The sequence below is a fragment of the Carassius auratus genome, unplaced genomic scaffold (genome assembly GCF_003368295.1).
Source record: "Carassius auratus strain Wakin unplaced genomic scaffold, ASM336829v1 scaf_tig00012435, whole genome shotgun sequence".
NCBI lineage: Eukaryota > Metazoa > Chordata > Actinopteri > Cypriniformes > Cyprinidae > Carassius > Carassius auratus.
In genome coordinates this window covers 73,423-98,563 of record NW_020524287.1, presented here as the reverse complement: position 1 = coordinate 98,563, position 25,141 = coordinate 73,423, and the positions used below count along the sequence as shown (strand labels likewise).

Here is a 25,141-nt window from a genome sequence, read left to right as displayed (position 1 = left end):
AGAAATAAAAGAGCGCATTTCTTTTGCATTCTGTGTGTGTGAGAGAGAAGCAGAGCTAGAGAAAAAGACAGAGAGAGTTTCAACAGTTTTATAATGCATCTAATAGAGTGTGTCTGGTTGTACTTGGCAGTCGCTGTGGCAGCCCGGGAACTCATTGACCTCTCAGCTCATCTGCGCGGAGATGTGCTAAGTCTGAGGAGCTTTTGCTTAAACATCATCGGCTGCCTGCAAATGAAACACACGGCACAGTTTCAGCAACAATCGCACATATACATCATTTCAAATGGCCCTGTGGTATTTCAGTTCGAGCCGAAACCACACATTCACCATCTTATTAGAGGGTTTTAGAGATTGGCGCTCGACTCATCTGCGGTAAACCTACATATCGGCCATAAATAACGGCTTCATTTCCATATGAGGCACAATATGCACAGTTTTTCGCTAACAGAGAGAAATGACGGTCAGCATTCCGTGAAAATACCCCTACAATTATAGTGAAGTTAAAGCTCAGTATATGAGACATGCAGTGAGGTTTTCCTGCATTGAAGGATTATTTAGCCAGTTTTAAGAAAACGTCAGCAAAATGTGACCTGGTGGCTAAGAAAGTGCAGACAAACTTAATCATAGGATATCGTGTATTCAAGTCAAATAGTGTCCGTGCACATCGTGTCTGCTCAGTAGCTTACGGACATGAGGGCTACTGCCTTTGGGAGACAGACTGCTAAGAGAAAGTGACCTGGGTGGTGCCGATACAAATAATGCCATGGTGCACCACGTTGTCGCTTGCGAGCTGAAATATGGGTGCACAGGGATTGGGTTGTCATGGCAACTCCTACAAAGCAATGCAGTAGAGGGCGCCAAGTAGACGGAACAGAGTTGAAGGGGACAATGGGAGATTTGGAGCCAGAATATCATTTGCATCAGTTACAGACTGGATCCAAATGACGACACTAAAGTGAATCTCACAGAGGCTAATGGCTGTCTGATGGCGCATGGTTAAGATTAGCCGAAAAAGATCATAAAATATATTTATATCTTTGCCTTGCAACAGCACATTTTCAAGAGATTATTACAATTGTGCAAGAAATTGAAATGTGAAAATGAAAGGAAAATGTTGTCATCTATTGCGTTTTTTAAAGCAATGGCGGCAGGGCTCTCAAAGATGGAGTGAGTTTTCAGGTGACTGTCTGGGCGCCTGCCGCAGTGTCTGAAAAACCCAGACATCAGCCAACTCTGATCACCCCCCAAGTGTGTGCCTGCAAATACGTGTGTGTGTGTTGTGACATAATAAAAGGGGGAAAGGCAGATAGAAAAGAGCTGCGACTAAAGTAACTGATGTGTCTCTCATTTAGTAAATGGGGACAATAGCTTAAACCTCAAACATCTTTCTTGCAATGTCTGTCAAGAAATTCAGTCACTTTGAGCCCTTCCTTGACCTCCATGGGAGTACATATTTAATGCATCACTTAAATTGGGAAGAAATCGTGCCAGCTCTGCACTATAGAAATTACCCGCAATTCATGACTCATACTGTTCATGCCTTTGCTGGTAAATCACTGTAAAAGTCCACAATCAACATCTTTTATTCAATTTGTAATTCCAAATAAATCAGTTTGTGATTTCCAAAGAAAATGGTCCATCAGGCCTCATGATTTACTGCCAATTCCTTCCCCATTTTGATTTGTAATTTTCACAGTACATAGTAAAGAGCACACTCTACAGTTTCATAAACCACTCACCATCTTATTACCAATATCCAGCAAGCTGTAAACTATCAAGTATAAGTTTTTCACTTTGAAACCCTCTGAATAGAAACCCAAAAGTACGTAACTTCTAAGAAAAGTCCTCTTTCCAATGTCTTATTTGACTCACACACAGTGGCTGGTTTTTAGTGGGCATGCGCAGTAGGCCGAGTGACTTCAGGCTTACTGTGCCATGCCTGACTGTTTTGTATTCATGGTGGATGACTATCTCGCTACTGTTGCTGGGGGCTCTGTGGAGCAAGCACCTATTAGCTGGAAAACTGCCACGGCTTGGAGTGAAGTTTAATAAATATATAAAACCATACAGTGGGTAATTGGATGGTTAGCGTCAGAGGACAATCAATTTTGTTGAGGTTGCATTTTTAGACGCTTCTCTTTTCTTCTCTAACTCATTCCAGAGAGCCAGGGGTTTAAAAAAACTGACAAAAATGGATCAAGAGTAAATCTGAGTGATGTAATCATATATAATAATTACTGTATATATATTTATTTTTCTTGCTTATTAATAGTAAAATCTTACTAAGCCAGTGGCTTTATAATTGCACCTCCACAATAAATGTAGGCTAATGCAAATGAAAAGCAGGTACTGTAATAGAGAATTATTCATATGAATTCAATATGAAGCAGGGCATTCTGCAGAATTATACTAGTCATCTATAAATGGTTTGAAGACTCGCTCACAGCTGTCATAAACCCAAGCAATGACATCTTGAAGCAAAGCAATTATCCTCAGACCTGGAGTCTGATGGGAAACTCTATCAACGAGTAAAATATTTGAGTGATGGTCATAAATCCCACCTGCTCCTTAGATAAAAAATGCATTTCTAATCCTCCTTCATTGTTCACAGACAGCACATGGGCCGTAATGGAATATACTGACCTTTTCAACCTTTTATTTCCATTGTACGTCTCTTGCCTCCGTGATAATTCCATAATAAAGGAGCCAACCTGCTTTTAATTAATCTGGCAGAGAACTTCTTCGAAAAAATTATTGAAACCAGAATTTGCCCTCCCTACACTCTTGACAATCTCCGTCTCTGCCAATATACTGTAATAGTAACCATATGCCCAGCAGGAAGCAAACCAAATGCATTACCTACGTATTAAATTCCCAGTAAATTGTCTTTTTGATACGCCTTTTAATGCATTATCTGTGCTTGTGAAAGAGCCACAAGATACATCTCGGTTTACCGAAACTACATATAAGAAACGTACATTTGGCTGCATTTAATTAGACTTTTACTATAGTATTGTAATAAATTGATGCTCTCATCTGAGAGCTTGTTAGATGAAAAACCACCTAATCAGACACCTTAGCTGCCAGATGTGTGGTATTCCCTGATTTACAAACCAGTTGTGCTTTAAGTTGATTTAAAGTGTCTGAAATGTTATGTCAAGTTATGTCATGTCGAGTTCAGAGTTTAAAATACTGAAATAGCCTGTGGGATATTCCCATTCTAAACCCCGGGTTAATATAATCCCAGGATCAGTTGTTTCACTTGTTGGTTATTTTCATACAATATATTTGGAAAATAAACATTAACATTCCTATTTGCAAAATCAAAACAGAACCTGTGATAAGGACAGCACGTGAACCTGTTTAACCCATGCAAATGCCACATAAACTGCTATAAAATCTTTTACAAACTACATAAACTACAAGAATATACAATAATTTGTAGACCGAGAGTATACATTTCCCCCCTCAAATGCTTAAACTCTGACTGTTAACTGACTGTTTAAATATCATGAATATTTAATGAGTTAAGCAGTGAAGCAATTTATGATTGGTTGTGTGATGATAAACTTTCTCAATACAAGAGCACAGCATTGTTTACCTAGTATACTTTTTGGTCTAAACTGGCTTGAGAAACCCGTTCTAAAAGACTTCCTTTTAGACATTATTTTATTTGCGTAGCACACATATTCCTGAATGCCTTTGGCAGAATTCAAATGAGTCATTTTAATCTAGATTTAATCTAGATTAATTTCAAGATTACAGTGAGATTAATCTAGATTAAAAAATTGATCTATGCCCACCACTAGTTTCTTCTAAAAAAAAAAATATATATATATTATATATATATATATATATATTTAATTATTTATTTTTTTCTTGAGCGCCAAATTAGAATTTTGATGATTTATAGAGGACCATACACAAACATACATAATCATACATATACATATACACATCAATACATAAACGCACACTATATCACAGTCATTTTTACTGGAATACAGAAATGCTAATTGAAAAGGAAAAAAGTGTGTACATTAATATAGTAAATACAATAAGAGACTGTCGTAAAACCAAACATATGGTGTAACATATGGATCTGTACTGTATGGTACTGTATCTTGTTTGTAAGTGTCATGTAAGAATGGGTATAAATAAATATTTCAAATGTATGTGTGTGTTGCAGACAGATGGTCAGGTACACAGACGTCTGAGTGTGAGTGCCAGTCAAAATGAAGAGCTGGAGCTGATTAGCTGCCTACTGCCTGATGATGTGTTGGTAGAGATCCTGTCAGAGAGACTGCAGGTGTGTACATTTTTTGTATATCCTATACATATACGATATATGGTTGATAATTTGTGTCAATCACAGGATATGCAGACATATAGTAATTTTGTCCTGCTTGCCCCCGTGCCACAGCTTAGCGACTGTCACTGTGGTGTTGTGATTGACGGATTGGAGACAGTGTACTGCCACTCACCAAGTAAAACGCTCCAGATCATCCTGAAAGCCTTCGACAACCGTCGCCATATTTATGTTATTAACCTGTTTAACAGCTACAGTGTCTTCAAGCTAAGGTGCTCTACACTGTTCTGATACAAATTCAAGATTCTTCTTATATTCTAAACACTGCTTTTTATTTTTATTGATTATAATATCATATTCCAGAAGATACATGCACCCTGATACATTAACTTGAGTCAATTAAAAAAAAAGTTATTCAGGCTGCTTTTCAGATAATTTTCCCCAGGTTTAAATTTAGATTTATGTTTGATTTATGCTTAAAACAAGAAAAAGTAACTTACAAACATGATAAGACAAATATGTTTATTTCAGGATGTATTCTCTAAAAACACATCTTAATATCTTAAGACTATACAGTATATATCTTTGCTTCTTATTTTATTTTGTTTATTTTATTTATCTTCAAAATAAGAATAAATTAAAAAGATTTCTTGAAGTGTATCCTATAAATTAGATTTAAATGAGAATACAGGTTTCTTAAGTTTTAGTAATGACAGAAAATATTTATATATTACGTTCTTCTCACTCACTCACTCACTCAATTTTATTTAAAGAAAAAAGAAACTGTAGGTAAGAATGAGTTTGTGAAATTGAATTTGTGGATTACTTTAGAGAACAGGACAAGTTTGAGCAAGAACAAGAAGAGAGAAGACAACAGGAGCTTGAGAGTTTAAGAGAAGAGGAGATGACACCTAGTGAGGACTGGGATACAAAACCAAAACATGAAGACCCCCTGCCACTTTCTGAGGACCTACAACAAGAAATGGTAGGTTTGAGGGTGTATGCTTACAATCAGAAGACTCCAGAACATTCCATCAGAAATCTGTTTTGAAAACTATATTTTGTTGTTGTTCTTTAACAGTCCAGTGAGAGTGACAGACAACTACTGGCCCGATTCCATCTGTACGAACAGAATCAGCCAGAACTCCAACACGTTCTTCAGTTCTGGGACCGAACACAGACTCTCTTATTGCAGCCCATGGCTGCCGAAGCCCAAGAGACTGCAGACATAACGAACTGTCCTCCTCCCTCTGCCAAGAAGAGCAAGAAGGAACGAGAGAAGGAAAAAGCTGAGAAGGAAAAGCTGAAAGTGGAGGCTGCAGATATGAAGTCTCCAGCTCCCAGTCAGACCCAAGTGTCAGCTGATGGTGCCGAGGTTTTGGAAAAGATAGTGGTTCCACAGCCTATCCCCTACATCTGGCTGTCTATAAAAGAGAAGGAACAACTGGATGGATTCAAGATCATCAGTAGCATGAAACTACCCTCCCATGAGGAGGTACAGTATAGTAATTTGGTTCGCCTTTATGATGGAACAGTTCTTTGTTGTTCAAAGTTTGTATCCATAGAATATCAAGTAAATCTTTTAAATGTTTTTCTCACAGGTTTTGGATGGGTTAGGGTTAGGACCTAAAGGTCCACCCATTCCACCACCTATAATATTCTCCATAGTCCCATACCCTAAGACAAGATCAGTGCCCAACACACAGCTCTCCAACAGCTCTTTTACTTTTTTGATGCCCACGTCTTTTGAGGATCTGCCAGAAAAGAAAAAAATAGAACTGAGATCGGAAATCATTAAGGTATCAAAGCCTTAAAGAAATTCTCTTGTACATATATAAGGTATTTAAGTGATTTTTACAGAATGTAATCTTAGTTTTAACATGGAAATATCTTATTAAAAAGCAGTTTACTTGTCTTCCTGCAGGAGGGCATGACGATTACTAACACATCTAATCCTGGCCAGAGTGTACCTTCTGAGGAACCTAACCCAGAGTACATCCAGGGGTAAGGAGGTCCCTCACACATATAAACCTCATGTACAATCACAAAGAAATAGAACCATTTCACTGAAACCTTGAAATCTGCTGTTCTTTAACAGACTCACTAGTTTCCGCTGGATTGTACCATCAAATGGAGCCATCACTCTAAGGATCAGGTTTTACTCTTCTGTTCTTGGAAATTTTGATCAGACTTTCAGCTTTGAGGTGATGGGGACTAAGCGATGTTATCAGCTATTCTGTAGAGGAATTTGTGCTTACCCATCTATAAGCAGAGACCCCAAGTGAGTTGAGTAAGATTTCAGTAGAGAAATATACAGTAGTTATCATTGTCCTTGGGCATGTACTACATAGTGTCTGTGTGTTTATGTATTAGAATTGTGTTTGCACGCTGCAAAAAGAGTCTGCGGCCTGAGAGTGGACTTCAAAAGACTTACATTATCCAGTCAGAGCTGTATGAGTTTGGACCGCTGCTATGTGGAAAGACCAGGGACAGGTGCTGGCCTGTTGTTCTCTGTGCTAAATGAGCTCTTTTGTCATTATTTAGTGTCTCACCAGTATTTTTCTATTAAAGTTATTCTATAATAGATTTGGTCTTAGTAATATTAATGATGTTATCTTGATGCAGGTATAAAGAAGCGAAATATCCCGAGAACATGGACAAGTTTGTAATTCACAATACTTCTAAAATGGAGGCAGAGATCCTTTTTTGCTTTCAACATGACACCAAGGCCACCACTTTCCTTCTTGACCCTCCAAATATGACACTGGAACCCAATGAGCGAAAAGTAAGCACATTTATATATATGCAGAATGTAATTTTGGGATTGTTTGAGCTGGAAACCATTTTTTTGTGATTAAAAATATTAACTAAGCTGTATTTGCTCTAAACAATCTAACTAGCCATTTCTTCAATTTGTTACCCACCTTTGTGGTTAACTATGATGTGCCTTATGAAGACCGTCTGGTTGAAATGATGCAATCATTTTTGGAGCTTTAATTTCAGTGTGTTTGTGGACATATTCCTTCTTTGTTGTACACACTGAAACCTTTCTTTTTCAGACACCTTTGTACCATCTTCAGACTCAGTCTCATTAAACTCAGTTTAACACCAAAAAATGCATAAACTTAAACTCCATTGTCATTAATGTTTGCTTTCCTCCTGGCAGCTACTGATGGTGTGGGCATACCCAAATACCCCTAAACGTATAGAGGACAGTTTGGTGTGCTGCATCAAGGGGAACCCAGAGCCTGTTGTTTTCCGTCTGTCCTGTATAGGAGTCAGGCCTGAACTGGAGCTAGACCGCAAGCTGCTCCAGTTTGAAAAAACTCCACCATACAGGTCTACTGTACTACACTCACTTCAACATATACTGATTTTTTGTTAATTGTTATAATTAATCAGATGTATAATGGGTGAAAAAATCCTTTTCCTAAATATTTCATATTTTGTCTGCAGAAAAGAAACCCAGAGTTTATGTCTGCGCAATAACACCCTTATGCCAGCTGCTTGGAGGCTGAGGGGTCTGGAGATTCTTGGGGATGAATTCAGCGTGTCTCAGAACAAAGGCATCATAATGCCTCATTCTGACTTCAGGCTGCACATGTATTTTATAGCCAAGAACCCTGTCAAACTGAAGAGGGCCATTTGTTTAGAGGTACTGCCGAATTAAAAACAAGTATTTGTAATTGAATCATTATCAGTGTTTACAAATGTGAAGATGTTTAATGCAGATAAATAGTAAATGTAATCATAATTTGTGTACATGTACTGGCATGAATTAGTTTGTCTGCATGTGTCTGATTAGACATTTATGTTTACCAGGTGTCAGATGTGGAGAACATTCTTGGCATTGTTCAACATTCAGAGAACATTCAGATTATAGCAGAGGCCTACGATATTGCATTGGACATAACCATTCCAGAAGGTATAGCTCATTGCCTCTTCACACCATCAGATCATTTTCCAGCCAGAAATAGACAGTTAAATAGTTCATCCTAAAATAAAAATTCAGTTTTCATTTACTCACCGTCATTTTGTTCTAAACCTGTATGACTTTCTTTGTTCTGTGAAACGCAGTGACCAATACAAATTCCCTTTATTCATTTGATGCTGTTTTTGCTTTTGTTGTAGATTCTGATGGTTCAGTAGACTTCGGAACAATCAAAGTATCAGAAGAGGTCAAGCGGTCTATTAAATTGGAAAACAAAGGCAAATATGACATAGCCTTTAAGTAAGTTACTACAGTATATAGATAATTATCGATAGATATCATAAATAGATATTTTCTATTAAACATCAAAGATGTCTTGAACATTTCTTCTCCTTCCTTTTGTTAATAATTTTTCACTTACAGGTTTACTCTAGTGGCCACAGAGCCAGGAATGCCAGATCTGAACTCAGTGTTCTCCATCACTCCTCAGAAAGGCTCATTACGCCCCAACAATAAGCCCAGTGCTGTCCAGATTATTTATCACCACAACCAGGAGATGTCCATCAGAGATAGCCCAATCCTTCGCTGTCAGGTCTTTTAATCTTACCACTTAATAGACTCTTTATCATGCAGTATTTTTTATTGTAGTTCTGCTGTCATCAGAGACGAAAATAATAAGTTGTGTTGTATTTTCCCCAGGTTATTGAGCCCAGTTTAGATGGTGGCGAGACCATTAACACTATACCAATCAAAGTGTCCGTCCAGGCTCTTTTCACCAAATACAGTGTCAATCCCTCTAATGATATCAACTTTGGCCCACTGGTGTATGGCTCTCGCAAGAAACAGACTCTCATTGTGGAGAACAGAGGCAGCTTTGAGATGCGTTTCACCATTAGGATGTGTAAAAACGCCCCAGTTCCTGCACAGAGGAGAGGGTATGGCTATTGTAAAAATATAATTAATGTAAAAAAAAATAATTGATTAATTATAAAAAAGATTACAGTAGAGTTTCAGCACTGCATGCTCAAAGCCCTAAAAAAACATATATATATATTAGGGCTGGTAATTTAACATGTTAATTAGATAATAGATAGTTAAAATTATTAACGCATTTGACGCACTTGCCCCGCCCCAGACCTACTGTATGTGGATCATCTGCCCTTTCATACAGTCGATTGATGACTAATATGAGGCAGGGCAACAACTTACTGCGTGATTGAGCCTAGAGAATATCCCTTAAATTCAAGATATGGGGCAAAATGCCCGTTTGAAATTTTCTCTCATATTTACATCACTAAGAAATATCACACAAGCTGTAGGCTAAGTGCACGATCACACGAGTGAAAATGTGATACTCATCTTATACAACAGTTCATTAAGAAGTTAATATTGTGTTATTTTAGACACAATGTTGTCTGTTTTGCTCAGTTTTGCCAATCAGAAGATAAAGACAAATCAGAACTGTTCATCTCCGAGCACCACCACAGCATTTTTTCATTTCCACATTTTGGGTGAACCATTTGACATGTTGAACCACTAGCATATGCATTGGCTTTGAAGTGGCACTGCGTAGACCGATCAGTGTATGACATCAAAGTACCGCAAGGGCGATTCAAAAGCACGAGTAGCCGTATGCACTCTCGCGGTTCTTTGATGTCACACACCGATCGATCTGATGGTGATGATCCGCTTCAAGTCGAACAAGCCTAATGATTCACTGATCCATTCATAAAGAACCATTTACTTCACTCCTGAATGAATCAGCCATTTGAACTAATCAAACGAATGAATAAATGACTCGATGACTTAATCATTAAAACATTTACCACTACCTACTGGCAGTTTTAGTTTATCATTTAGAGTATCATTTCATTAAAGAAATAATCTAATATTTCCATAGTAATAATAATAAAGTTAAGAAAATAAATTATTGAAGTTATAGTTCACCCAACTAAATTATGACAGTTCTGTCATAATTTACTCACATGGTCCAAAAGAGTATATATAATACATTTTATCAAACAAAATATTTCTTGCTGAACCTTTTTGTAATCTCTGTTTGATGCTTTGCACAACAATGACTTTAAATGATATTTTCAGAGTAATTTCTACTTAATTTTCTACTTAAAACTAAAATGCATTCTTGTCTTAAGACAACTTGATTAACGTTTTTGATCCACTTCAAATATTGACTACTATATATAAAATATATATATATATATATATATATATATATATATATATATATATATATATTTTTTTTTTTTTTTTTTTCATTTCTCTTTTAAGCTTGGGAAGTAAGAAGCCTTCAAAAGACAGTTATGCTACAAAACCACCCAGTGCCAGTGAATTACGACACACTGTGCAGAATGAGACTGGCATATCAACACAGGTAGGAAAAGTATTTCTTTATTTACAGTTCTTTATAGAATGTACAGTAACTAACTAAAATTTAATATATTATTAATAATTTGGATATGTTTTTTTTTACAGATACATTTGACATGTGGCATTTTTTCATTGTCTCCGTGTTTTGGGGTTCTGGTACCTGGAGCCCAACAAGTGGTTACTGTGGATTGCAAGGCAGAGCATGTAGGCAGTTGGGAGGAATGTCTAGCTATAGACCTCACTGACAGAGACCCCTCTGACAACCCTGACGGGATTCCATACAAGCTAATAGCAGAAGTTTGTATGCCAGGTTTGTGACTATGAATGATTCTATATAATGTTCTATGAAGTATTTTTCTTTCTTTTTTTCATTCTTTGATGGTTCATAAGAGTTGAATATTTTGATGTCTCCCTAATGGCATAAATTGTCCTCTTTATTGAAGAGTGGTACCAATTTTATGTAATTTATTTAATCTTAATTTATACAATACGTCCTCAATGTGTAAGGATTCGTATTCGGGTCTTGAAATGCTAAACTAACTTTTTAATATTTTTTACCATCAGTTATTTTTATTACATTGAACTCTACCCACCATTATCCACCTTTTGGTGCATGCCTTTGGGTTTAGTGGGCCCTTTGGTGTTGTGGGTGCACCCCAGGGCTCAGTAGGTCCTATGGTGCAGCTCCACCTCTAGGCTCAGTGGGCCCCATGGTCTAGCTCTGCCTCTGGGCTCATGGAGTCTTTAATTAATGGCTTGCTGCTTAAAAATAACGTTTATTACACTAGTATGAATTATAGTGTAAAATTGATCACTGTATTGTTCACAGGAATAGCGAGTACAGACATTGCTTCTATCTTTGAGGAGCACCGAATCTGTAAGAACAGTAGCATGCTACAGTGTGAGCAATACCGGGACAGTATGGGCATCTATGTACAGGACGAGAACAAGTTTGTCTTCAACAATGTACTGGTGGGTCATTCAGCCAAAGCCCAGTTCCGGCTGACCAATCCAGGAAAAGTGTCCTGTGAACTCAGCCTGGTGATCAAAACTGCCAAGGTGTGTATGTGAGAGGTGGTTTTTCCACTATTCATGTTATTCTGCCGAATTTGTAAAAAATGTATAGCAATTGTATATGTTTTGAAATATTGTAACCATTAATTGTTGCTTAACTGTCTCTTTGCCTAACATTTCTGTTTCTGTTTTTTTTTTAAGACTACAACGCACAATGCAGAGGTTTTTGAGGTGACCCCTACAAAGTTGTGTATCCCCAGCCACTCTCATGCTTTTGCCACCATCACCTTTTCTCCTTTGACTATGCACACATATCATGCTGTGTTTGAGGCACTTCTGAAAGGGACTGCAAGGTAACTGTTTTCAATACAGGTTTGAACTGTTTAGATGGTTGTTGATATTTTGTCGAGGCTTTACCCATTCTGTTTTATAACCCAGTCAAGCTTCTGCCACCAAACCCAAAGCTCTGGTGTTTGATCTAATGGGCGAAGGCAATTTGCCCTGCATCACAGTTCTGAGACCTATTCAGAGGACTAATCGAGGTCAGCCAGTGCTGCAGTTTAAGCGCTTATTGGTGGGACGGAGGCAGACTCTTCCATTAGTGATCAAGAACAATGGCAATGTGCCTGCACAAGTAAGATCAGTAGTTTTCAGCTAAGTTTCTGTTTCTCAGACTTTCATTTTTATTGTAGTAATCCATTCTTTCCTTGTATTTGCAGGTTAGCATTGTACTACAGTGTCACCTGGATGTTTTCGCTCTAAAAGCTGCTCCTGGAACTGTTTGCAGACTGGCCTCCTCACAAATAGAAAGCAATCCCAGAGAAGGCAAGCCATAAACACAAATGAAGAGTCTGCATAGACATTCATTTCTGCAAAATGCTGTTTCGATTTGCTTTTCAAATGAGCTATGAAGCTAGTAACACAAACAGTAGCAGATTGTTTTGGACCTTCATTAGACTGGGTGTCATTGTTTATAGGTTAAAGAGATCAATTAGAGGCTGTTTTATTACAAAATGCAATGATTGGTATATTGATGTCAAGTGGTCATGTTTGAGCAAAGAATGCAGCCATTGACCAATCAGAATCATATATTCTAGAATGTCGTATAATAAATTATATGAATGTTTTAAAATTTAATAAAGTCATTTCAAGCTTTGGGGGTTATTACTTTTTTACAGAGTGCTGTAGTGTAGGAGAAGGAACAAAGTGCTATTTCTTCTATGACTTGTGTATAAACATTTAGCTTGAGGCAGGCAACCATAAGCAGGAAATTGAAATAAAGAGAACATTAGCATGAGATATGCAACAGAAACATATTAAAATCAAATGTATGTGACATAACTGCACTTTTGATCCTCTTCAGAGACAAAACTAGTGCATGTAGCCTCCCTGAACCTCATGGCTGGACAACAAGCAGAATTCCAGGTTGGGTTTCACCCAAAGGTGGCTCAGAAGTTTGAGGCCTGCTTGAAGTTAATGGTAAAGGATAACCAGTATGATCAGACAGTGGTGCAGCTTGTGGGTGAGGGTTACCATGATATCATCATCCTGGACAACATTGGCAGCAGAGTTCAGCAGGACAGCATTGAAAGTAAATGCAAGTTAATATTGGGATTTTTGCTAATCATGTCTAAAGCATGATTAAAATAAAATTTGTACCATTTATCGAATGTATAGTTTTGGTTTCAGTATCCACTGTTGGTAATTATGTTAACTATTCCATCTTAATTCTTTCCTCAGGTGTCTCTGACCTTCTGAATTTTGGAGACTGTCACGTGGGCCGCACTTACCAAGAAACTTTCACCATGACAAACCCAAGCAGCTCCAAGGTGCTACGCTTCGAATGGATTCCCTGTGGCCCACAGCTGAGCTTTTCTCCACAAGTTGGTCACTTGCACGCTGATTGCTCCAAAGTTGTGACCGTGAACTTCTGCTCAGAGGAGCCCATTGTGCTGAACGCACAAACAATAAAATGTAAACTCAGCAGTATTACCTTTCAGCAGCCTGTAGACCAGGTCCCAGACTGGGATGACTGTCATAGGACTGTTAAATGGATGGATGTAGAAAAGTCACCACGACAACCAACCAAACGCAAGGTGCGTTTCGTAGAATCAGTGCTAGAGATGATCTGTTTACTGGAGATACTTCATTAATTTGATTTTTTAGTTTAAGATATAAAGTCAGATTGTAAAATAAAAAAGTCACAGGAATACCAGTCCCTTATGAAACAAAAATATATTGCAGTATATTGGAAAATATCATTTAATATATTAGGCATATATTCTTATATATATTTATTTTTTCCAATATATTGCAATATATTAAAAAGCGGCAATCATTTGTATGTTTTGCAATATATTATATAATATTTGTATCATCAATATATTATTAAATGTATTCAAATATATAACATATTAGAAAATAAAAAGGGAAAATAATATATTACAATATATCACAATATATTTTAAGAAATATATTGGTAAATATATTTTCCTTTCGTAAGGGGTTGTAATTAGATATGAAGAAAAATAACACGGTAATTGTTTGGTATATAGTAGCAATTGGGAGATATGATGTGGCAGTTATTACATATGAATTCACAATTGGAAGATACTCTATGAAGTCACAACTGAGAGATATACTGTGAAGTGTTAGGTATTAAATATCAAGTGTGAAATATAAAGTTGCAATTGCTATAGAAAAGGGCTGCCCTTGCCAAAAAAAAACTCTGGTTGACTACTAGTTGTTCATTTGAAGCATTATTCGATGAATCACATGTTAAGATATTAAAGGTGTTAAATTTGAACTTATAATCTTGTCACTGTGATTAGGTGGTAGCGACAGACCCGGAGCCTCCTCACTCTGTGGTGGAGAACTCCTCAAGAGAGATGGAGCTGATAGTTAGTGCCACATGTGATTACGCCAAATACCAGTGTGATACTGGACCCATCCGTTTCAAAGACACGATGCTGTACCAGACCAGAGTCTTTCAGTAAGTTTAAATGCACTCATACAATATTTGCTTGTTGAATTTTCAGATTTTCATAATTCATGTTATGTATTTTTTAGCTTCAAGATGGAGAACAAAGGCAGTGTTAAACTGGAGTATTCCTGGCAGGTTCTGATGGAGACATATGGAAAGACTGCATGCTTTGAACATGGAGGTAAACCTGCAAACCTGCAGCCTTAAAATGTTTGTGGTCTGATGTACCACAGAAGTATGTTTTACATTTTCATTAATATATGTGACGGATCAGGTAGGACATCCCGCTCGGCTCAAGGGAGTAGGACACCAGAAAGACCAGCGAGCTCTCTGCAGAGTGTGTCTTCTCTACTGCTAGGAGACCCAGAGCTTCCTCCCTTCAGTGTTGAATCTGACGTAGGGTTTATCAGCCCAGGAGCCAGTCAAACTTTCCACATCCGGTTCTCCCCTCTGGAAGTAGCTGAGTTTAAGGCCAGCTTGATCTGCAGGTCAGACTCTCAGAGGTGAATTTATTTACTGATTATGACTTTTTGCTCAGTTCTAAACTTTAGATTTTTAATTTGTAGCATCGCTAATCTGAAGGATCAGCAGAGTCCAGTGATCACCGTAAGTGGTCGCAGTTTGCTGCCATACTGTCATTTCCACCTAAAGGATTCGGACTACCTCACTGGAAACAGACGGAACCCTGAGCCCCACAGTCCCCTCACTGTGGACCCCAATACCAGGGTTATAGAGTTCACCTCAGTGGGTATTGGCATGATTGTCCGGAGGTAAATCATTTCATTAAATAGTTCTGACTTTGATTGAAATAATGTTGTTTATATTGCAAGCGAATATAATATGCATATAATGAATATTTCTATATACTATCCTATATTTTATACACTTAAATTATATATATTTATAAATATACATATACTGTAGTGTGCATGTATTTGATCATACTTACAAGTATACGGTAGTGTTGAAAAATGCTAATAAATAAAAACTGTTTTGTTTTATAATATTTTCAATGTCTTTTACCTATGTGACAGCTGAAATTTCAGTATCCATTTCTCCAGTCTACATTGTCACTTGTTCCTAACAGTATACATTCTGTGTACTATATCTAAGCAGGATACTGACGGGTGATTTATTATTGCATAACACGAATAATGGCCGCATTATTATCTCTCAGGGAATTTGGTGTTATTAATCCCACAAACAAGCCATACTCTTTTATCTGGAGATGTGAGGACTTGGGCGAATCTTCTTTCAGCTGCCTTACACCAAACAAGTCCATTGAGCCGGGGAAAGAAGTGAAGGTGTTTTGTCTGAGATTTGAACAAGTCATGTTGCAGATATTCTTCTTTTCAGACATGAATCGATATTAAATTTTAATCTCTGTTTTCAGGTCTCATTTGAGTACCAGGTTCTTAACCTAGATTTAATGGAATCCTTCTGGACCTTCTCAATCCCTGAGCACAACTTGTCTTTGCCCTTTCTGCTAGTGGGCACTGCTAATGAGCCTGTTGTCTACATTGATCGAGCCCACCTCAATCTGGGCAGTTTGCTACTAGGTGAGGTTTTAATAAAACGCTTGATTCTACCATGTTAAGAGAATAAGTTACCCCAAAAATAAACGTTGTCATCATTTACTCACCCTCATGCTGTTCCAAAACGTGCATTGGTTTAATTTTTCTGTGGAACACAACAGAAGTTATTTTAATGAGTGTTTCTGCCGTTTTTGTCCATACAATGAACAACACAGGATCCTATTGACTTTCAATGTATGGACAAAAGGCTCTGAGACTTAATGCAGATTATGACAGCTATGACTGAAATGTGAGGAACTGGTTTAGATATAAAGAAAATTGACATTTATTTATTTTTTATTGATGTTATTAGTAACACATGCCAGTCTTTTTAACAGGAGTGTCCATGTGCTTTTGTGTGCAGGTTTTGAAGCTCATCAGACTGTGTTTGTGGTGAACAGAGAAGATCAACCGTTCCATTTTATGGTTCAAGAGTCTTCGTGCCACTCTGAGGGCTACCAGGACAGCTTGGTGCTAGAGCCTATGGAGGGAACAGTTCCACCTAAAGATAAGTATGTTATTTCACTCATATAAAGTCTAAGACATGACACAATTATATCCTCTTTAAGTAAAAAATAAATAATCGTGAATTTTAACTCTAATCTTGTCACACTTCTTAACATCTGCCTCTGACAGGATCCCATTGGTCATACGGATCACTCCCACTCGGGAAGGAGATGTGGCTTTTAATCTAGTAGTGACAGTACGGAGGAAGCTCCAGCCGCTGACCATGAACGTGAAGGGAGAGTGTTACAGCATGAACGCTCATGTTCGATACGAGAGCCCCGAGGGATCCATCACAGAGCTCTCATCAAACCAGATCCATCCTGTGGACTTCAAACAGGTTCAAATTTATGTGAAGTTATTTATGCACCCTTGGTTCGTGTACATGCCAGTATGTTGTGTTTGGCAGAGGTTTTGCCTTTGGCAGAGTTCCAGCACCAAACGTTTAGATCAAGCTTTCTGTCACTTCCTGTTATCTGTTCCCTAAATAGGTGGAGCTAAACGATAAATCCACATGTACGTTTGTGGTCTCTAATCCTGGGAAATTCAGTTTAGATGTAGAGTATGATCTGTCTGGGCCGGCAGCGCTGCAGCCCCACCTGCAGGTGGAACCTAAGTTGGACACAGTGGCTGTAGCTGGACAGAGTTCCTGCATCTTGACCTTTTGCCCTCAGCGGAAATGTGCGCTCAAAGATCTGACCTTTTCTGTTAAGGTAGACCCTGTACTTAACTTTATGTCCTTTCTATCCTTCTTATTGAACAGAATATTATTTACATCATTTGTCTTTTTCTGCATTAAATTTTTTTCTTTCTACTGTTTGTAGGTAAAGAATGGGCCGGTATTCTGTTGCGCAATAAAGGGCTCGGCTGTGGCTCCAGATCTGGAATTTTCTTTCCTAAAGCACAACTTTGGAAGGCATTTCATATATTGTGATGGTATGGTACCTGTTACACACACACTGGTGATTAGCAACAGAAGCAGCAGGGAAATCAGGTAAAAAAAAACAAAAAATCATATTTGCATTTTAATGTGTGTAAAGCAAAGTTTCATGGTCTGTTTTTATAATACGATTGTATTTATTCAGTCTAGACTGCTTGTTCTCCAACACACCTGTCTTGGAGGTCAGCTTTACCCCTCAAGTCCTTTCTCCTGGCGGCTTCGTCGAGGTTCTCTTCTCGTTCTACCCACGCAAAGCAACTCGCTATCGTGAGAAGGTCGTTTTTGAGATGAACATGTGTGCCAAACAAGTGGTGGAGATCCTGGGACAGGGTGTTGAGATGAAGGTGACACATTTTTGAGTTTTGAATAAACCTACATGTCTACATCCTGGTGTAATAGACATTCATCCTCCCCTGTTTTTGTCTTAGATTCATTTGGAGGACTCCGCTCACAAGGTGGTCAATTTTGGAGCTCTGCAGATTGGCCAACAGAGTCGGAAATTGATCCCTCTGGTGAACAACAGCCACGCTTCCCTGACTTTTAGTCTTCGCAGACACTCTGATAACCTTCTTCAAGACTCGATGGTAACACATGTACACTTGCTTTCTTTCTTATAAGTCACTTTTTTTTAAGCTTTTGACAGAAGTTTCACATGATCCTCCAGAAATATTTCGAATGTGCTGATTTGGTAATCAAGAATTATTTCTTACTACCAATGTTGCATTTCTTTCATGATTCTTTGGAGAATACAAAGTTCGAATGAACAGCATTTGTTTGAAATAGAAATTTGGACCTGAATGTAGTGAATAAATGCATGCATTCCACTGCACTGCGTACATTACATAAATAAATCATTGTGTTTTTACAGCTCTTGTCAGTGCGTCCAGAAGGGGAGGTGACACTAAAAGAGGGGGGTGGCCGCTGTGTAGTGGAGCTTCTCTTTTCTCCTGAACAGCGCACACCCCCTTTCACTGAAGAGCTGCAGCTGGAGTGTTTAGGTGCTGTTCGCCCCCTGCTGGTCATGAAGGGATGTTGTCAGGGAGTGGAGGTCAGACTGGACACAGACTACCTGCAGTTTGGAGCAGTTGTCCAACGCTGCCAAGCCAGCCGTCGCATTATAATGCAGAACACAGGAGACATTGGTGCAAGGTACACAATGCAAAACCTTAAAATTCAGTGAATGGTTGCATCTAAAATATGTAGCCGGTTCTGTAAATGAATGAATCTGAGTGACAATGCTATTACATGGCTTTTCCATGTTCTCTATAGATTCAAATGGGATGTAAAGAGTTTTGCTCCAGATTTCATCATTTTCCCCGCTGAGGGCTACATCACTCCAGGAATGGAAGTATCCCTTGAAGTGACTTTTGTCCCAACCGAGCTGAGTCAAGATCTGCGCTATGATGATCTCTGCTGTACTATCGAAGGGGGCAAACCATTAAAACTCACCCTCACTGGCTCCTGCATTGTCCCTACAGTTGCAACAGAGGTAAGCTGTTGCAGAGACAGAAGAAAACACTGAAAGTCTGAATGTTACAGCATGTCAGAATTTCCGATAGTGAGCACTGAAACCTTACGTGTTTGCTAATATTAGATGTGCTGATGAAATGCTGAAGTTAAAAAGCGAGGCAAATTCAACGTGTCACTGTCTTTTTCTGGCTTCCTTTCTCTTTTGTGTGAGCAGGTGGTGAATTTTGTGTGTCAGGTGCGCTGTCAGTGTACTCAGTCTCTTGCTCTACCCAACCGCATTAACCAGCGCTGGACTCTGAAATGTGTCATAGAGGGAGAGCACTGGAGCGGGCCGCCCACTCTCCTCATTGAGCCCCTGCAGCAGAACACCTATGAGATCACATACAAGCCACTGGTCATGACTGCAGACGGGGAAAGGCACGAGGTATGACACTCTCTCCACAAGACTATTTCAAGTAATTCTTTTTGAAACAATTGTTCGGTCAATGGTGCAAATAGCCATTATAAAAAACAATTTCAGTTCAATAATAATAATAATAAATAAAAAAACTATGTGCTATTTTGCACTGTTAATGACACCTCCCTTTGCTGTGCTGCAGGGCTCCGTTTTCTTCTCTTTTCCTGATGGCAGTGGAATACTGTACACATTGCATGGCACATCTGAGCCACCGAAGGCTGAAGGCACAATAACCGAAGAGATCAAATCCAAGAGCCACCACACACAGACAGTATCTGTCCACAACTGGCTGCCCAGACCTCAGAGGTACCTCATCTACAAGAAACATATAAATACAAATGTAATAATCACAATTCAATATTACACAGTCAAGAAATAGGCATTTTTTCTGATTTGTTTAAAACAAAAACAATTCCAGGCAATTAAAATTTAGTGCAAAGATTTCAAAATCAACAGATAATGATGCTAGAGTTCACTAATAGAAATTATATTATTTGACACGACATGCAAAATGTACTATTAACCTGTTTAATAAACATTTTTTGTCATAATCTTGATTCATTACCCATAAACGTACCGTTATTGCACATGCATAAACATTGTTAATCATGAAAACTACTCATAAAAAAGCCACACATACAGTGCCTCTTGGGAGATGCTTTGGAATGATCGTAAAATCTTTCATTGACATTAAGCCTCAGCTGCAGATTATATTCTGCTTCTTAGCATAATTTATGTTTTATCATTCTGTGATTTATATCCTGTTGTGTAGGTTCCGTGCTGTGATGGAGCTCATCAAACCAGATCGTTCAGATGGCATTGTTTCCCTGAAGGGCCTGGAATACATTGATGTGCCTGCACTAGATACGAAGAATTACACACTCTCCTTCTTTACTTATAAAGAGGGCCAGTACAATGCTAAAGCAAGTGCCATCATACACCCATAAAAATTTGACAATACAGACTACTTTGGTTATAAAATACATTTATGGCCCATAAAACATCATCATATTGCTTACTTACACAGTTGACTTTCAAGAACGAGACAACAGGCGAGTACCTCTTCTATAATCTCAACTTCAAAGCAATGGCTCCAGGAGTGATCAGCACTATAGAAATGGCGACCCGGGTGAGGCAGATGACATCAGGGTCCGTGGAGGTGGAGAACCCACTTCTTGTGGATGTGTCGTTCTCTGCAGAGTGCCAGAATGCAGACATCTGCATTCCTCCACAGTTCCTTGTGCCTGCTCAGTCTAAGGTAGATGAGCTTTCAAAAACACAGAGCTGCTGATATATATGTGGCCCTGGACTCTTAAGTCACTGGCGTATATTTGTAGCAATAGCCCAAAAAAAACATTGTATGGGTCAAAATTATTGATTTTTCTTTTATGCCAAAAATCATTTGGATATTTAATACATTTCCTACCTTAAATATATCAAAACCTAATTTTTGTAATGCATTTGCTAAGAACTTCATTTGGACAACTTTAAAGGTGATTTTCTCAGTATTTTTTGCACCCTCAAATTCCAGATATTCAAATTGCTGTATCTTGATCAAATATTGTACTCTCCTAACAAACCATATATCAAAGGATAGCTTAATTATTCAGCTTTCAGGTGATGTATACATCTCAATTTCAAGAAATTTCCCTCATGACTGTTTTTGTGGTACAGTGTCACATCTTAGCGTGAGACTGCAGTCACATATAGGCGCGGAAGGGAGTGGAAGGTTCAGTGGGTGATCTACTGACTGATCGGGTGTGGGAAATGAACTAAGATGCAAAATTGGTTAAAACATGCTACTTTGGGCATTAAATAATGGTGAAAATACCAGTAAAGTGACTACTGCAAATTTTAGTACAGTAAATCACGTTGCATGATTTGTTTAAATACCATACATTTTGTGTTTGAAAGAAAAACTCCTACAAATACAAATGCAATAAGGTCAGCCACAGAATAACTTTCTCTATGCCTTTTTGGTGCTAATTTTTCCCGACAGTAATTTTTTTTTATGCCAACAAAAGGTGCAAACTGTTAATAAATCTACTTCTACATAGTTGAATAATCAGTTTTGGAGCATTTATGCATCCAAAAAAAAAAGAAAAGAATTACAAATTTGTTTCCATAAAAGCTCAATATCTCATTTTTTCTGCTTGTCACGTGTGGGGTGCCATAGGGTTTTCCATTCCAAAAATAACAAAAAAATTTTTTATTTTGATAACCAAACCTTGAAGAAAGTCATAAAGGTTTAGTTGACATGATGGTGAGTAAATGATTACAGAAATGTCATTTTTAGGTGTACTATCCCTTTAACGTTTGACTTCCCCTTAAAATTATTTAAAAATGAAAAGAAAAAAAAATGTCTATCAAGGCAAATGAAGAACCCTGTGGTGACCCTCGTATTAAATGACTTTTTTTTTTAAGAGTGTTGTTTTTTTATTGCTTAGGTTACATTGACTTTTGAATATCAGCCTCTGTGTGAGGGAGAATCCACAGCCCGGCTGGTGATGTACGCTACTGAACTCGGACACTTCTTTTATGAGCTTCAACTGAAGGCCCTGCCTGCACCCTTTGAGAAGCCTCTATATTTCAGAGCACCACTTGGCAGCAAACACAGTGTCATAGCTAAGTTCACCAACTTTTCTCGTGTCAAGACTGAATACATATGCAAGGTAGGAGCCCTATTCCCATTAATACCTAGCTGACTTTGTAATAAAATACATGAATGTTTCAATTGGTTTTGTCTAAAATAACATTGAACCACAGTAATTTCACTGTATTGACATTTTTTATTTATTTTTTTCAAATTATCCTTTTTTAACAAAAAGAAATAAAGTCATGATTTGGAATGACATTAGCAGCTTAAAATCTAATGTCTTTTGTATAAACATTCAATTCAAATCGTGTTTCTAATTCAGACGGACAACCCAAACTTCACTGTGGAAAAGAATGTTAAAGCAGCAGCGGGGAACCAAACTGGCTCAGATATCAGTGTGACGGTGCATTTCGAGCCTTGCCAGGTGGGAGACATCCAAAGCCTGCTCAACATCTCCTCAGACTTTGGAGGGGAGTACGTCTTCCCTCTGTATGGCACCTGCACCCCACCTAAAGCTCAGGGTCCCCTCATCATCAGCTCAGGTTCCAGTGTCTCGATTTCCTTTAAAAATGTCTTTCAACAGACCACCACATTCTCCTTCCAGGTGGACAACCCTGCCTTCACTGTCAAGGGTGCTGAGACTATTTTACCTCAGAAAACGCAGCACATACAGGTTATATTTGACAGCCCACCTACGGGCTCCAGAGGCCCGTGTCATGGAAAGCTGACGATCTCTTGCCCGCGTATGGAGGGCCATGGACAGGGCATCTTCTGGGTTTACTACTTGAAAGGTTACTGTCCAGAGCTTCCTTCAGAGAAAAGAACATCATGAAGAAAGAACCATGCTGGATAAAATAATTCACGGTAGTGGTTAAAAATGGCTAAAACTTTATTGAATATTGTTTTTGTTTGGTTTTTTAAATATAGTAGGATTTCCTGGGCAAAGTTCTTAATTAAAAAAAAAAGTTTTCATTTATTTTTTCAGTCTTTCGGTTTTGAGAAATATGCTATTTTTAACAAAATACAGATTTATTGTAAAAACTGAAAATGAACAGAAAAAAAATAATAAAAATGTCTGCAGCACTCAAGTTAACTGCTGTTGCTCCTGGGTGCTCTTTTTTTAGTCCACCAGGAGGTGCACTTGTTGCTCCTACATCACCTTTAACATGTTCCATCTACTTAGGCATGATAGGAGGTACATTCCCTCTAGGTTCATGACTGCGATACAGTTATTTGATTGTATGTGTGTGTATTTGTGCATATTATGTGATGCTTGTTTCATACTCATTTACAGAATGAATGTGTGTGAAATCTCTTGCATTTATCTCTAATTTTCCCTGCCAAGCCTTCCTGTATGCTTTTTGCATTTTCTAGCCATATTGAGATCTCAGAAAGACAAAGTGGGTGGGTGAATGAATGCAAGGATATGCAGGTTGATATTAGATATCTTGTTAAACTTGTTGTTATTGTCAACTAAAACTATTGAAAAAATTTGTTCATTGAAATAACAAATATACTTTTTCATTATTTTCTTTTATTCTACCAGCTTTTTATATAGTATAGTATCATGCATTTTAAATATTTAAAAATAGAGTTTAAATATTTTTATAGTCACCTACGCAATATTTACATTTATCAAACGCTCTCATCCAAAGCGACTAACAATGCATTCAGGCTATAATTTTTTTTAAGTGTACAGAGTGACAGTCTGTCTGTGTATCCAACCTCAGATGCAGAGGAACCAGAGAAAACGTTCAGGAGTGTCATTTTATCCCCTGCTCATTTCGTGATATACCACTGAGTTTGTTTACGTGCTGAAAATAGAGGCCTGTCAGTGCTACGCACAAACTGGCTGAGCATGTCCAAAGACAAGGGATTACTGCTTGTTGTAATTATCTTAGCACCCTCTGTGGTGAAGAAGGAGTAACAGGTTGCTGTGAGTTGCCCTACATTAAAGAGATGCATCCAATCACTTTTTTTTCTGTTTGCCTAAATGCCTCACTATAGGAACGCTAACTGTAGGGGGGTTGTACATGGTGCCAATTAAATAAAGGCCCTTTTAGCTGGGATGACTTAATCACCCCTCCTAAAGGGCAGGACCGGGGAGCCTTTCAGCAGTCTTTCAACTCTCAAAGGTCATCTCAGACCATTATAGAGACAGTGAGGTAATGAGGGATTTTCTAAGCGAAGGGGTACCCACCCCAAAAATTGTCAAGCTGCTGTTCTTTTCTGACCTGATACAAATTCCGGTTTCTGACGTAAACAACAGACAGCAGACTGTATAGATCAGAGGTGCCCAAATCTGGTCCTACAGGGGCTGTGTCCTTCAGAGTTTAGCTCCAACTTGCTTTAACAGACCTGCTGGGAAGTTTCTAGTATGCCTAGTAAGAGCTTGATTAACTGGTTCAGGTGTGTTTACTTGGGGTTGGAGCTAAACTCTGCGGGACACCGGCCTTCCAGGACTGAGTTTGGGGACCCCTAGTATAAATGCTCAATCAACATGAGTTTAGTGAGGTCAGATTTAAGGCTTGAACTTGAAGTCCAAAGAAAAGGTTAGGGGGTCTTAATAAAAGATGTTTTTTTGAGTAATAGTAGCGTTTATTTTTAACTGTCACCTAATGGAAGCAAGAAAACTTGCATTTCCACTGCAATTCAGCCACTACGTTTATAAAGCATGACAAATTCAGTCATATATGTATCACTTGAATAAAGATTTAAATATTACAAATATCACAAATGAATTTAACTGTGTCAATTATAGTTTGCACTGAACCATTATAAATAACATATTGCTGATTTTTTATATCTTATAGCAATAATTGTTCTGTATAAATGCACAATTCCAATAAATAATCTACAGTAAAATGTATCAGCCGCTGATACATTAATTATTGTAATTGTGCATATACAGAACTGTAGCTAGTGTGGGATACTTGTATGAACGGATTCTTTTGGGAGTTTTGTTGTATTACAGT

General features: G+C 38.1%; 1 protein-coding gene across 1 annotated transcript; it reads left to right on the top strand.

Moving 5' to 3' along the window:
• Positions 1–4,171: 4,171 nt before the first annotated feature.
• On the top strand, positions 4,172–23,724 carry LOC113073593 (hydrocephalus-inducing protein-like). The gene is made up of 43 exons (XM_026246406.1): positions 4,172–4,309; positions 4,424–4,581; positions 5,141–5,294; positions 5,391–5,804; positions 5,911–6,108; positions 6,234–6,313; positions 6,408–6,590; positions 6,683–6,802; positions 6,935–7,094; positions 7,476–7,648; positions 7,766–7,964; positions 8,132–8,234; positions 8,441–8,540; positions 8,664–8,832; positions 8,940–9,175; positions 10,530–10,632; positions 10,734–10,938; positions 11,458–11,687; positions 11,844–11,995; positions 12,081–12,276; positions 12,362–12,467; positions 13,006–13,233; positions 13,383–13,738; positions 14,474–14,634; positions 14,712–14,806; positions 14,900–15,113; positions 15,192–15,395; positions 15,803–15,929; positions 16,019–16,184; positions 16,564–16,711; positions 16,836–17,043; positions 17,195–17,416; positions 17,528–17,697; positions 17,789–17,987; positions 18,072–18,227; positions 18,512–18,792; positions 18,913–19,132; positions 19,328–19,537; positions 19,713–19,876; positions 20,343–20,493; positions 20,598–20,828; positions 22,018–22,242; positions 22,489–23,724. Exons 1-43 carry the CDS (start codon positions 4,175–4,177, stop codon positions 22,996–22,998), a joined length of 8,220 nt encoding a protein of 2,739 aa, XP_026102191.1. The 5' UTR covers positions 4,172–4,174; the 3' UTR covers positions 22,999–23,724.
• The last annotated feature ends 1,417 nt before the right edge of the window (positions 23,725–25,141 follow it).